The sequence below is a fragment of the Oxyura jamaicensis genome, chromosome 1, assembly GCF_011077185.1.
Source record: "Oxyura jamaicensis isolate SHBP4307 breed ruddy duck chromosome 1, BPBGC_Ojam_1.0, whole genome shotgun sequence".
NCBI classification, from domain to species: domain Eukaryota; kingdom Metazoa; phylum Chordata; class Aves; order Anseriformes; family Anatidae; genus Oxyura; species Oxyura jamaicensis.
In genome coordinates this window covers 149,967,174-149,981,657 of record NC_048893.1, presented here as the reverse complement: position 1 = coordinate 149,981,657, position 14,484 = coordinate 149,967,174, and the positions used below count along the sequence as shown (strand labels likewise).

At 37.3% G+C, this 14,484-nt stretch overlaps 1 protein-coding gene across 2 annotated transcripts in view; it reads left to right on the top strand.

Annotated features, from left to right (window-relative positions):
• The window catches only part of IPO5 (importin 5), a 38,541-nt gene extending 24,278 nt beyond the window's left edge, over positions 1 to 14,263 (top strand). For both annotated transcript variants that reach the window (XM_035318974.1, XM_035318967.1), the window contains 12 exons: positions 592 to 675; positions 1,472 to 1,604; positions 1,691 to 1,812; positions 2,295 to 2,391; positions 2,802 to 2,974; positions 3,403 to 3,514; positions 4,092 to 4,147; positions 6,492 to 6,614; positions 7,249 to 7,468; positions 8,929 to 9,157; positions 10,631 to 10,772; positions 13,502 to 14,263. In XM_035318974.1, the coding sequence (XP_035174865.1) occupies positions 592 to 675; positions 1,472 to 1,604; positions 1,691 to 1,812; positions 2,295 to 2,391; positions 2,802 to 2,974; positions 3,403 to 3,514; positions 4,092 to 4,147; positions 6,492 to 6,614; positions 7,249 to 7,468; positions 8,929 to 9,157; positions 10,631 to 10,772; positions 13,502 to 13,588 (1,578 nt within the window). In that variant the 3' untranslated portion in view covers positions 13,589 to 14,263. The remainder of the gene's footprint in view (positions 1 to 591; positions 676 to 1,471; positions 1,605 to 1,690; positions 1,813 to 2,294; positions 2,392 to 2,801; positions 2,975 to 3,402; positions 3,515 to 4,091; positions 4,148 to 6,491; positions 6,615 to 7,248; positions 7,469 to 8,928; positions 9,158 to 10,630; positions 10,773 to 13,501) is intronic.
• The last annotated feature ends 221 nt before the right edge of the window (positions 14,264 to 14,484 follow it).

Here is a 14,484-nt window from a genome sequence, read left to right as displayed (position 1 = left end):
ATCGAGTGAAGAAGATAACGCTTCAAAGGGAAGTATGTATGCAGTAATAAAACAGTAACAGAAAAAATAATCCAGCCCTTTCATTTAATTTAGGACTACTAGTAAACAACTTACCCATTCAGGCAACTAAACTTTAAATAGGTTTTAAGCAGAACTAGCCTTCAATAGATTTTCTTTGGAGGACTACTAGAAATGTGGGAAATGAAGAGGTTATGTGTAACATCAGTAGCTTATGCCTTTGTCTTATTCATGTTTCACAGATGAGTCAAAATCATAAGGAAGATATCTGGGGAAGTTAAAATTATAACTTTTTGTGAGTAGCAGTACTCATGGGTTTTGATGGGTTTGTTTTTTTGTTTTAAAGTCCTTATTATGCTTTCGAATATAGTACAATAGTACAGTGAAGGTTAAGACTAGAATCACTTGGTGATGCCAAAAAAAAACACTTGTGTTTTTACTTGTCTTGTATCTTCATGTCAGTCTGTTTCAAGATTTAGCTTGTCTTGATAGTGTGTTGGACATAAGCACTCAAATTGTTTAAGATTCAGGCAAGTACCCTTTTAATTTGCCTTCAACACCGCTTTTTCCTAGTTTATGCAAGATGCGTCGGATGTAATGCAGCTGTTGCTTAAGACACAGACAGACTTCAGTGATCTAGAAGATGACGACCCACAGGTATGTTAAAATTGCCTCTATTAGAGTGTGTATCTTGTGTGATATTCCTTGAAGGGGGGAAAAAAAAAGTAGTTAGAGCTTCAGGCTGACTGGTCAGCACATCTCTTACAAAACTTAAGATTCACTGCCCTGAGAGGTCCTTAGAATCTTTCACAGAAGTGTGTATAGGAGGTCAGACTTGCAGGAACTGTATTTCATGAAGAGATTTCATGTGAGTAATTATTCCTTGTCTATTGGCTACTACTTTATTTGGCATTGTATGACTTAATTACTTGCTGTCACCTTCTTATGAATAGTTCCACAAGTTTCATTAGACAGCTGTCCAAATGAGCAAAGAACTACTGGAGTTGTGCAACTGCTAAAAAGAAATCCACTTAAACAACAGTATTACAGTCTTGTGCTCTGTTTGCTATTTTCAGGAATGAGGTTCAGCAGTATCATTTCAATTCAGGAAACTATTCATTTCAGAGAAATTCTTTTGATGACAGTCATGATTGCCTTACAAGTACATCTTATGCTGCCATATTTTAACATGTATAACATCTTTGATAAGAGATACTGTCAATGCGTTGTTATTAATACAGTCTTTGGGGATACTTCTTTTGAAGTATAATTTTTACATGGCTTGCATATTGAATTTGTTTTTTCTTAGTCTTCTCTTTGAAATACATTTTATACACTGCCAACATTCTCAAAAAAAAGTCCTGTGGTATAATGTTCTTTTATGATATCCCTTTAAATATGCATTAAAATAAAAAGTGGGACATTAAAATTCTGACTGTATTCTTTCTTACAGATCTCTTACATGATCTCAGCATGGGCCAGGATGTGTAAAATTCTTGGAAAGGAATTTCAGCAGTACCTTCCTGTTGTCATGGGACCTTTAATGAAGACAGCATCCATTAAACCTGAAGTAGCTCTCTTAGACAGTAAGTTTTAAGCTAATGCTCTACTTGAAAAACACTGAAAGAAATGTCATATCATTTAAAGATTTTTTATTTTTTTTTAATAACAGCACAAGATATGGAGAATATGAGTGATGATGATGGTTGGGAATTTGTAAACCTAGGAGATCAGCAGAGTTTTGGAATTAAAACTGCAGGCCTTGAAGAAAAAGCAACCGCATGCCAGATGCTGGTGAGTAATAGGGTGGTCATGGTGATCTGTGTATTCTTGGACAATCATATCTTGAAACCCAAATCTGTAACAAAAATATTCTCTATGGTATCAAATTAATTTTTTTTCTTTCGGTAATAATGTTGAGTTTGGATTTCAGGCATTAATTACCCTGTTTACTTGATTAAAGTTATTTTAGAGCTTAAGTTTTTAAGGTGAATAGCAAGTGTTAGCAAAACTTCTGCAGAACTGAAGATGTTAAAGAATTGTACTTTTTTTGCAAATACTGATGTTTCTGAATTGTTTTTATAAAAAAAGCATGCTTTAAGAGTGAGAAATTACATTGCTATCAGGGTTTCCTAAACAGCCACAGTTGAGGCAGTAAGTAGATTATTGCACGTTAAAAAATTCCGATCTTTTAACTATCTTACTATTTCGTAATTTAAAAATGCTAGTAATAGTATTTTCCATTAAAGGTGACACTTCAGTGTTTTATGTTTCAGGTTTGCTACGCAAAAGAGCTAAAGGAAGGGTTTGTGGAGTACACAGAACAAGTTGTAAAGCTGATGGTTCCCTTACTGAAGTTCTATTTCCACGATGATATCCTATTAATGAATTCTACAGTGAAAATTGAAACATTTTGGAAGAATCAGTTATGGTTACTATTTCCTAAATTAATTGAAAGTGTTAGCATTAGAATATTCTGCTTTATAGCAGATCTGGGGGAGGGAATGTTCGTTTACATATGCCTTTAGGAAACAAATCCTAGCTTTTCCCATAGTTTCTTTTAAGTAAGCTTATCTGTAACATTAAAAGCAAAGAGTACAGAAAGTGTTCTTTGTGTCAACAAACCGCAGTAGCAGTTTAATTTTTTTCTAATCTTAATATGTATATAATTAAGAAAAATGCATTAGTTTCTAAGTAGGAAACTAATGTCATTATAGTGAGTGGTGCTTGCATTCTAAGGCTTTATGTTGGTCTTGATCATTTTATTTCCTTAATAATAAAACGTGTTCGAGTGGCAGCAGCAGAGTCGATGCCCCTCCTTCTTGAATGTGCTAGAGTTCGCGGGCCAGAGTACCTCACACAGATGTGGCACTTCATGTGTGATGCGCTCATCAAAGCTATTGGGACAGAACCAGATTCAGATGTTCTCTCAGAAATAATGCATTCTTTTGCAAAGGTAACTTTCTTTTTCTTCCAAATTATGTGGCAATACTGTTGATAACTTTTTAAGGTCAGAAAGTATGTGTTTCTGCCTGGTAAAAATGCAAGGCTACATCTACATTTTTGCTCTGATTTTTTCTAGCTCTACATTGGTATTTTATATGTTTGGGCAGGGAAGAAAGAGATGGGATAAATAAGTATTAACCTAAAATAAATACCAGGCTTGTTTATTTTAATCACAAACCGCTTGAACGATGTGGGTGAACTGTGCAGTGATACTGTGCCTATTTGATTAATTTGAGAATTGATCGCAGCATGAAAGCTCTATTAATGTTATTTCTGCTAATGATCACATAGTGTGCATTAATTCTCTGCATGTTTTAGATTTCATTGAGACTGCTCAGGTACCTTAAATCTGAAAAACTGATCATTTTATTTCACTAGTGCATTGAGGTAATGGGAGATGGATGCCTTAACAACGAACACTTTGAAGAACTGGGAGGAATATTAAAAGGAAAACTAGAAGAGCACTTTAAAAATCAAGAATTAAGACAGGGTAGGTCGGCATAAATTTCTGTTAACATAGTCATAGTAGCTGTTCTTCAAAGCAGAATTTCTAATCATTTCTGAACACAAAAATGCTTAGCTAGGATTTCTTTAACTTGCGTATTTATACAAGGCAGTTGGACTTTGAAACAACAAAATCGACTGAATTACGTTTGTAAGCTTTGGGAGGATGAAGATAGCATAATACAGAAATGCTGTAGTAGATTAATCAAAACTTGATGGACAGATTACCTGAAGACGGCACTTGTGCCTGTGGTGTTTTCACTTCTGTGTCTTTTCATCTGAAGACTTTGCAGTTTTAAAGTAACAGTGGTGTCTTATTTCTATATACTTTTTTGTCCTTGTGAACATGTTTCATGTTTTTACATGTTATTGGTCTGAGGTGTGTCATTGTATTTTTCTGTGAAAGCTTTTTGAAGTTTCATAAAGACAGAAAATTCCTGTTGCATCTTCAGATAGTGTTTCCTGTTTTCTGAATTTATTTCTGAATCTGGTTTTCCTTTCGTGGGCTTCTTAAGCATATGTAGCAATCTAATTGTTAAACATATCCTTTCTTTTTAATGTAGTGAAGAGACAAGATGAAGACTATGATGAACAAGTTGAGGAGTCATTACAAGATGAAGTAAGTTGCTTTGTTTTTCACTTCATAAAGTACCAGCATGAAAATGCATTACACAGATACGACATGCAACTCAGTTAAAGTATAGTGCCTCCTCTCAGAATTATTTCTTTATGGGAGAATGCACTGTTTTCATATTCCTTCAAGAAATGGGTCATGCTGTGCGTGTGAGTTGGAAAACACCAAAGGTTTCCTTGTTCAGTATACTGAAAGAAAAATTTCAGGATCTAGCTTTTTACTTCCTTCATCCTCTCAAGCAATTCTTCTCAGATAACTTTTTCTTAAGTAGTCTGCTGTCAGATGCTTTTGTGATAATCCAAGGTCCACCCTTGCTGACTTACTTTCTTTTGTGCTTTATTACCGAGGTGGCTCTTAATCTTTGAGCAAACCTCTGATACCTAGACCTCTGACACATGAGATCAGGAGCCTGTCTGAAAAAAAGGACAGCCTTAAAATAGTATCACAGGAGGACAACAGAATGAACAGCTGGCATATTGTTTGCTTATGAGAGAATACCAAAATAATTACTTATCCGCTAAGATACTGAGCTAACTTTAGTTTGAAGTAGAGGTGACTCTAGAAATACAATAGTTCTGTTAAATCATCATTAGTATGGAGATGTTAATAAAGAATAAGTCACTGCTGTGTATAATGAGACAGAGGATACTCAGTAAAATTAAGAAATAAGAATTCTTGCCATATGATGCATAATTAGATTGTGAAGCTTGACTACCTGAATTTTCACTGTTTGCAGACTCCAGAATATATCCTAACAAATCAGGTACCTGTATGCAAATACATTCTTAAATAATGCATTTCTTGTGCCCTTTTCATTTGGGATCTTTAGGCTTGCATTTAAAAGGATAGAATTCTGACAACTGCATAGTGCTTGGGATCAAAAACAACAAAAAGCCCACAGTTCAAGTCTTGAATCAAAAGCCTTTCCTGATTTTTCTCCCTTTCTTATTTGTAGCGTTTAGTCTTTCTTCTTAACTGTCACTCTATAGTGATAAGGAGAGAAAATGCTAGCAAATAAAACCATTTCAGAGAAGCTGTATCCGTACTCTGCAACAAAGTTGCAAGGCATTTTAAAAAAATGCTTTAATTCGTATTTGATCTTGTTTTTTAAAGGCTGCAAGGAGGACTTATCTCTGTGTTGCTTTGTGAAAGTAGGCGTAGGACCAGAATGTCACTTGCCATATGGACAGAATTAACACATAGTAATGAGCAACATTTGGATATACATCTTCAGTCCCAGAATATGTGTATGTAAGCACTTACCTCAAGGCAGCAGAAATATTAAGGGGTACATAAAGGCAATGACAAGTCAAGAAAGATACTGAAACGGTAATGTCAAATATCCAGATACGGCCCTGGCTTAGGCAGTAGCTATTTTTTATTTGATGTGGGGTAGGAGGAGACATACATTATGCAAACATAACTCTATCCCGATGCATCTGTTGTTGGCTATTAGTAAAAAAATATGTATATATATTAAGTCCATACCAGGCCAGATGGACCTTGTGATGTGCTGAGCTGCAGCAGTTCTTTCTCTCTATTTCCATTTGCGCATGTGTTCCAGAGTTACTGCTTAAATTATGCCTTGGCAATGCAGAAGTTGGCTAAACAGTGAGGGTTTAAATATTATGTTGTGGCAGGCTGCCTGTTGCATGAGAAGCGGTTATGAGTTTCTCACTAGGGACCAGAAACTACCTGTGTTCTGTTTTCCCTGCCTGTGAAAGGATAAACTGATTAAGGGAACCATGCAGAGTACAAGAGAACAAAGTCAAATGGCTTTCCCAGCACAAGCATGTCTAGGGTTGCAGTCCTCACTTGCAAATATGACAGGAGTTGATAGCTGAATCTGTGCAACGCATGTTTACTCCACCAGGTTGATTCATTAATTAGGCAAGGTGAAAAATGAAGTTAAAGGATAAAAGCAGAAGGTTAATACTCATCATATTTTGGCCACGTTCTAGCACAAAGGCAGTTATCTCTTTGCTTTTCAGTAAAAGCTTTTACAGTATATGTAAGCTCCAGAAGAGGAGCCTTCTGAAGAGAAAGCCTTCTGCTTTCTGTAAAGGGAATCTGAAGCATTTGTCTTAAAACTTTTCCGTCCCTGAGAGAAGCCTACAAGTCTTAGGTGATAGGATGCTCTTAAGTTAAATAGCAGTGGACTTTAACCTTAAAGCAAGAGTTCAAAATATTGGACTTAAAAAGACTTTTTACAAAACCAAATCATAAAACAGCTTTCTTCTATTAGTTTAGAGACCTTAGGGTTTCATGTGATTTTCTGATATTTTAAAGATCATTAGTCTCAATGTGAGTTGTATCCTTTTCCTATCAGGATGACAGTGACGTTTATATTTTGACTAAAGTATCCGACATTTTGCACTCAATATTCAGCAGTTATAAAGAGAAGGTGCTGCCATGGTTTGAAAGGCTACTTCCACTAATTGTCAACTTAATTGTAAGTACCTAATTTTCTTTTTACTGTCTTTTTGTTCTTGTTTGTTTCTCTCCTGAATGTGCAGTAGGTATTCCATGCTGGCATCTCAGAGAACTCGGTAGATAGAACGTAGCAGTTGTTTTACAAAATAGAGGCATTTCAAGGTTTAGTCCAGGTCTAATATGAAGTTACACCATGCTTTTTTTAAAAAATGCCCTGCTATGATAATTACAATTACAGTGTTGCAAGATCTAGGATCTTTGACACAACTATTTTTAGAAATTTAATTTTCCTGGGAGTGTCTGATACTCTCTAAAAGGGATTTTAAGGGAGCCAAAAAAAAGTGTAGAAGACTATTGGGAAAAATTTAAAATGGAATAAGTATTGGAACATGAAATACAGGTAAAGGTTTTATCCAAAACCATGATTCTTTTAATTAGCTCAGATATTTACCTGGATTTTATGATGTTTACAATACTGCTGCAGCTACCACTATAGAAGTTGATGTTAGTAGAATTAATTTTAATCCAGGACAAATTTAACAAAAATGCTAGACCACTGTTGCTATAACACTGATTGTTTTATTGATATAATCACTGACTGTACAGAACTACCTGCTTTAAGGTGGCTTCAATATTACCTCTTTTTGCTGCAGTGTCCACAGAGGCCATGGCCAGATAGGCAGTGGGGGCTGTGCATTTTTGATGACATCGTGGAGCACTGCAGCCCCTCTTCATTCAAGTATGCTGAATACTTCCTGAGGCCAATGCTACAGTCAATATGTGATAACAGCCCGGAGGTTAGGCAAGCAGCTGCCTACGGTGTTGGAGTTATGGCACAATTCGGTGGGGACAGCTATCGTCCTTTTTGCACAGGTATGTGTGTTCACTTGATAAAACGATTGGAATGTGTGGTCCTGGGCACAACACTCTCCCCAGAACCCTACACATACTACCACCACCCCAAAATAAAGTACTGCTCACCTTTGGTTAATGAGGTCTTTGCTCTTTGATAATGAAAAAAACCTGCCAGTATGAGCTCTTTAGTAGACTGATTATTGAAGTACCTGAATTCTGCTGCCTGATGATGCAATTAGTAGCATTTCTGTTTTCTGCTTAGCACATTTGATTTACGTAGATTTTAAAGTCTGATGTGCAGGTGCTCATTTCTTAAGAAATACCTTTCTTGTACATCTTTTTAATTATCCGCAGAAATGCTTCCTAAAAGATTTTTTTTTGAAAACTCTTCCATAAACTGTCTTGTCCCAGTACTAGAGGAGTACAAACTGAGGTCAGGAGTGTTCTGATTTTGGAGTTTTGTAAAAACTCCAAAACTCCACAGTAACTTCAAAAATTAAGTTCAGTAAGGGTAGTATACCAAAGTGTCATAGTGCATTACTTAACTGCAAAGCTTACTGATCAAAATCAAGTAGTGTGAGATCTCACTCTTCCGTAATTGGAGTTATTTTGAAGCGTGCCTTCTGCACAATTCCACAACCTGTTTTCTGTGCTGGTATATTTTACAGGTTTAGGATTGTATTTTTAGCAGAACACAGGGACAGTTCTTCCTGCTTTTAGGGTGCTTCTGAAGGCTGCATGGACAGAAGTAAATAAAAATGTGACATGAATGCTCATTAGAAGTATGTATGTGGTTGCCCACATGACTATTTTAAACAAAATAATTGTTATTAACCTTGCAAGAAAATGGGGATTTTTCTGTGAAGTTTGATTTTTGTGATCTAAACCATGCCAGGTGGATTCACCAGATGAGATTAGTTTTATGAGCTTTTCCTTGTGCACCTTTTCTGGGAGTGATGGGGGCACAGGGGCGTGATATGCGTATGTCCATTATATATATTTGTGTGTGTATGCACATGCAGCAGGTGTACAGCAGGCAGGCACTTTGGACATGCACTGCAGTGCAAATTAAAGTGAATGTCACTTCTGGTGCTTTTCATCATCTATGCTTATAAAAGCTGTTAGATAACATGTTTAATCTATTTTTTACTATAAAGTACAATGTTTTATAGGTTGTGTAAGTACAACTGAGAGACAAAAAGTGTTTTTTTGTTCTTGTAAAGCAAAACCAAACTTTGGCAGTGGCTGTTGCTTTGAAGAACCTAAAAGCAGTGGGATGTTGGCATGACTGGAGTAACAGGGCAGTAGTGGAGCATTGGGATGACTGGATTTTGGTGCTTGGGTGATGAGGAAAACACCACAACCTAGTTCATAGACCTTCTGTAATCTGTGCAGTTATCTCATGTAGAATTTGTGATGTTTGTCAAATATAACTTGATTGTGCATTAAACTTCATTCTTTTGTCGTTTAACAATCAGAAGCGCTTCCTTTGCTGGTGAGAGTCATTCAGTCACCAGATGCCAAAACCAAAGAGAATGTCAACGCAACAGAGAACTGCATTTCAGCTGTAGGAAAGATAATGAAATTCAAGCCAGACTGTGTAAATGTTGAAGAAGTTCTGCCACACTGGTTATCGTGGCTTCCGCTTCATGAAGATAAAGAAGAAGCTGTTCATACTTTCAATTATCTGTGTGACTTAATTGAGAGGTAAGGTGAAGTCTTGATGTTAAGCACAAAACAACCTGCTTGCAGGTTGTTTGTATTCATTTTCTAAAACTGAGAAGCTGTCAGATTAACCTATGAACACTTTAGAGAAGATAATTTACAGAGTCGTAACTGAGCCTTCCAGTGTGTTATTACTGTTCTATAAACAGTCACTGTTCTCATCCTAACATGTCTTCAAAAAAATCCTGGCAGCTTTATATGTACATGATGGGAGCGTATCAGCCGGCAACTTCTGAAGAAATTTTCAGGCAAACTTTTGATACTCTGCTTATATCTCAGCGCTGCCCAGGTGTTTTTACGTAGGAACAGCATGCATGCACTTGCAGTCTTGTTTTCATAATCTTTTAAAATAGCTTTGCACCTTTTTGATGTTGAATATTGACAAAACAAAGCGTGAACTAGAGAAATAATAGATAATTTTATGACAATGTCTCCCTGAAGTCTGTAGTAATTTCAGTTACTGCTGAAAGCATCTTGTCCCAGAGCTTGTTCTTTAAATTTGTGCTTCCTCCTGTAGGTCAGGAATGGGGGGCAGGGATTTCTGATGCAGGTGGAAGTTGCACTTGGTAATTGTGTACAGGAATTTCGGCTTCTGAATCATTGTATAGTAGTCGTGTTCTAGCTACTGGCTGATGCTATGTGTTACATCTTAGTGCATGTGGAAAGCAAGTCACTAAATCGGAAAGACTGTAGGAAGGCTATATTAATATTGTTTATCTGCCTAAAAAAGGGGTGGTGGTAACTGAAGGCTCTATAGTGATAATGGCACAGATGTATTGAGAAACCATAATATGTGTGTGTGCACATGTCAGTACAGAAATTGAGAGTTATAGTACTAGCACACTTCTCTTGTCCCCAGCTCTGTGCAGATGACGCAGCCTTGTTACGTACTTCTGCATTCACAGCCCCTGTGTTCTAGCAGTGGTAGGTGGCAGGGCTGGAAATGGAACATGTTTTCCACCCAGATCCCTGGTTGCCAGCACTCCTCTACCCCAGCACTTGGCTGGGAAAGAGGGTGCAGAACTGTTTACTTGTGCTGTCAGTGAGAGTGCTGGCAGAGAGCTGAAGTCACTGGTGCTCTCTGACACCAGTAATATAACCTCTTCCCACTTCCAGCACTGAGAGGGAAAGAAAGAAGCCCTTTTAGGAAGGGTATTTCTGTCACATTACTTACAGTTCCATCTGCATGGAACTGTTGAGTTCCAAAAAGTACAGAACTTTTCTGATAATGTAGGCTGATTAAAGAATCAGCTGGTTAAATATTAACAGGAGAGGGAACATTCTGTCTGCAGGCAGAAAAGCTATGCATACTTAGTAAGCTGAATGAAACTTAAATGTAAACAAGCAGCTTAAGAATAAGCTATTTCAAAATCACTCAACCTACATTTGAAATGTTTACCTAACTTTTTTAGTTAAGCACTGATTTATTTGTAATATGTATTTTGATCAAAACAGCAACAACCCGGTTGTCCTTGGTCCCAACAACTCTAACCTTCCCAGAATATTCAGTATAATTGCGGATGGTGAAATTCATGAAGCTATTAAACACGAAGATCCATGTACCAAGCGGTTGGCTAATGTTGTTCGCCAAGTGCAGGTAAACACTTGTTTTCTTAGCTGTGAAGCAAACATTTAGGATCTATTTTTGGATGTAAGCAAACCACTAAACCAGTTTTGAGAGCCTTGTCTCCTTAGAGAACGATGCCTCAACCAGTGGTCATGGAGATCCTTGGACATTCCTAGAACTGTTACTGATAAAACTCGGTAACATTTGCACTTGGAAAAGGAATAAAGCCTGTCTTTTAATCTGAATTTCTCAGGTCCCTGTTAATTTGGAAAAAAAAAAAGTTGTAAGATACATGCAGCTAGATGGTCAACATGCTAACCTGTACTAGTTTGTGTTTTTTTAATTATTTCCTTCTGTGAGCCAGAAATTGAAGTCTGGAGAATAATCTGCCGATCTGTGTATCAGTGAACTCCTCTGCAGAATTTGGTCCACCCTATGGTTCCTGTAAGGGTCCCCAGCATCCTGTGGTGACTTACTAATAGAGTAGAGGCTTAGTATCTTTGATAGAGAATGAGTGCAAACTACAAGTAATTTTACTGCTGCCCTCTTTAATCCAGTGTAACTGTAGGCTTCTGTTCCTTGCTTCCCTACTTTCAGGGAACCACCTCAAAGTTCACTTCACTTGGGCAGTATTGAGTACTTGCGGTGCTGGGTGATGAGGGTGTCATCGTTCTCAGTATTCACACTGCACCTCTCTGCAGTGTCGTAGGTGGTAGTGTGAATTGGACAGATCTGATCCAGGGCCAGGTGCTATTAGATAGGCTTACTTGAGAGTTGCAGCACCTAATGATAGAAAGTAGTGTGCCTGACAAGCACATGGCTTATGAAATGTGTGTGGGATTTGGAGCAGCGGCTATTCAATCGTCCATTGTACCTGGCATGCTTTGGCATGAACTCGGGTTCAGGAGTTCTAGAAATGGATTCACTTGGATGAGTACTTCCCAAAATCCTGTATCAGCCTGTGAGATAACAGTATGTTTTGGTACAAAATGACCTGTTTTATTGAAACTGAGCTGAGGGCATGAAAACAGAAGGAAATCAACCAAAAATTTCAAGTGAAACTGATCCAGATGGTTGCAGTAGATTTTCATTTCCAGATACAAATCCTTTGCTGATAGTATTTAAAGTCAGGGTATAGAACTTAGGCTATGCCAATACATTTGCCAAGTTTAACTTAAATACTCAAAAGCAGCTAATTTTTCCACATTACAGTGGTATGTATGTGTATAGATTAATTGTGTATTGTCTTTTGTGTTGCTTTTTTAAATGTTGTTTTGGCCACGATTGACAGGAATGTGTGGGATGGAAATGAGTTCTGATTCAGTCAATTCATTTACCTTCAGCCTGGGGTGGGGGAGAATCTTAAAGGTCATGGTATGGGTGGTTTTGTTTCAGAATTGTAGCTTACTGTTACCTATCTTGTACCTCTCCACACATAATAATTTGATTTCAGCAGAGCACTGTAAATGTTTGTACCATGGTAGGAATTCTGAAGGCTGTGTAGTCACTAACAGTCTCTTAGAATCTGTGAAGCAGCAGCAGGCAGGCAGACTTTCTTCTGAAGTCATCTGAGTAAGCTGTTCCATTGCCAGCACCTGACATGAGTAACATTACAGTCATAGTTGGAATTAAATGTGATTTTTTTTTTCTTCCTCGTGCCTAGGTGTTCTCATGCCAGAAATATTTCAGTGTAGTATCAACTTAAATTTCAGAAATGCTGGAAGAGCACACTTAATTCTGCAGTGTTCCACTGTACGCTGAGAGTATAAAATGGCTAATCTTATTTAAAACAAACTAAACCTAAAAAATTAAAAAAAATCTTGAGGACTTTATCTTCACAGAATTAAAAAGAATTAGAATCCATTTTAATTTTTTTAAATGTGAGAACAGGGCACTTATAATAGCTGAAAATATATCAAACTTAAAACAATCTTTTAAAATGTACTTAAAGATCACTGCTGTTACAAAGGAGTGTTACAAAGGAGTACTTTTGATCTAAAGCCAATCACATGCATTATGTTCTTTCCTGTCATTGTCAATCTAAGCCAAGGTGCAAGTTATTTCAGCTTCTTTTGATAACCCAAAAAGTACCTTTTTCCAAACCTTTTTTAATTCTCAGGATTTTCTGGTACCATTAGCACCAGCCCCTGCTGCTGGTGACTTTAAAAGCTAGCCTCTCAGCAGAGGGCTCTGGTAGCACACATGAGGTATTCTGAGGCAAAGGAGAGTGTGGGTTTACATTTACCTGGATAAATGGTGTATACATTCTCTGTGGGAGGCAATTTGCTGTTCTTCTCACTAAACAGTAATCCAGTGCGTCTGCAGCAGGGTTTTACACATACACAGTCATGCTATAATCACAGTGCTCAGTTCCTCTGAAAGCGTTATTGCTGCACCAGTACCTGGAAGATAATCTCGTATTTAAGAACAATTCAGTTTTGCCTGAACATTGATCTTTCAACTTGAGTGCGACCCAGAGCAAATGGTTAGAATGAAGAGTCAATTTGTAATTTGACCCAGGGAGTTGCGGGGTGTTCCCAGGAGTTTCAAATCAATTACTCTCGGTGCTACTTAACCACAGCTTGCATCTATTGAGCATTTCACAGCATCTCTAATTGAACCTATGCAGAACTGTGTATAAACAGTGTATGAACTGTCCTTTGTAATACATATATATTACAGGGATAAGCCCAGTGAATGTTGAGCTTTCTACATGTATAAGCACAACTCCTCTTACAACTTCTTTCTTCTTTCCCTAGACATCTGGAGGACTGTGGACGGAATGCATATCACAGCTCAATGCAGATCAACAGGCAGCCATACAGGAGCTCCTGAACTCTGCTTGAAGGGCCTTAATTATCATCTGCAAGAAAACTAACTCCAAATAAATGTTTACCCTATTGTTTAGGTTTCTTTTGTTTCTTTTTTGAGTAAAACAGAACTGTAGTGCGTGTAGGCCATACTTCTGCAACCTACAGGCAGTGGCAGCAGGAAGAAGCATTCTTTCAGAACGGTGTTTAAATCGGTTTCTATCCCACAACACTGAAGAAGTTTCCTGTAAACCCTACAATAGCACTGAAGAGTATTTTTCTAACGGTATTAGCCATCCATATGATGGTGAAAGGGAAACAAGTTGAATTTTCTCATTAGACATAATGAATTAAGAAACAGCTTTAAGACCTTGTATTCAGCAGTAGATGTACGTTATAACAGATAAACATTTCTCTACATCTAGTGTTAATTGTATTAATTGGAGTGTGAGTCTTTGTAGGGTAGAAAGTGCCCTTCTGCCCAACAAGTTAGTAGATCAAAAGATGAAAAACCGAAGACAGAAACATGGAGCATGAAGACCTCATTGATCGCACTTTCAGATTCCCAAAAACAACTTGTACAGTGACTCAATGAGGAAAGCTGTTCAGCTTCCAGCCCTTGAATGTGAAGTCTCTTTGGCATGTCTGACAGTATCTCATTCACTCCTCAATAAATGACATTGAAACACAAGAAGCTTGTGTAGAAGTCCAGTGATGTGTGGTTCTTTTAATTTCCTCTTGTGAAAAGATGCAAGTGACCAACTATACAAGTCATGATTTTATATTTGAAACTTTGTATATTGTTGCCTATTACAGATTTTATGCATTTTTTGTTTCTTGACTTTTTAACAAATTTTTTCACCCACGTGTGTAGAATGGAAACTTAACTGCATTCCTTTGATGACAGTAAATTTACATATCTTGACTTAAAA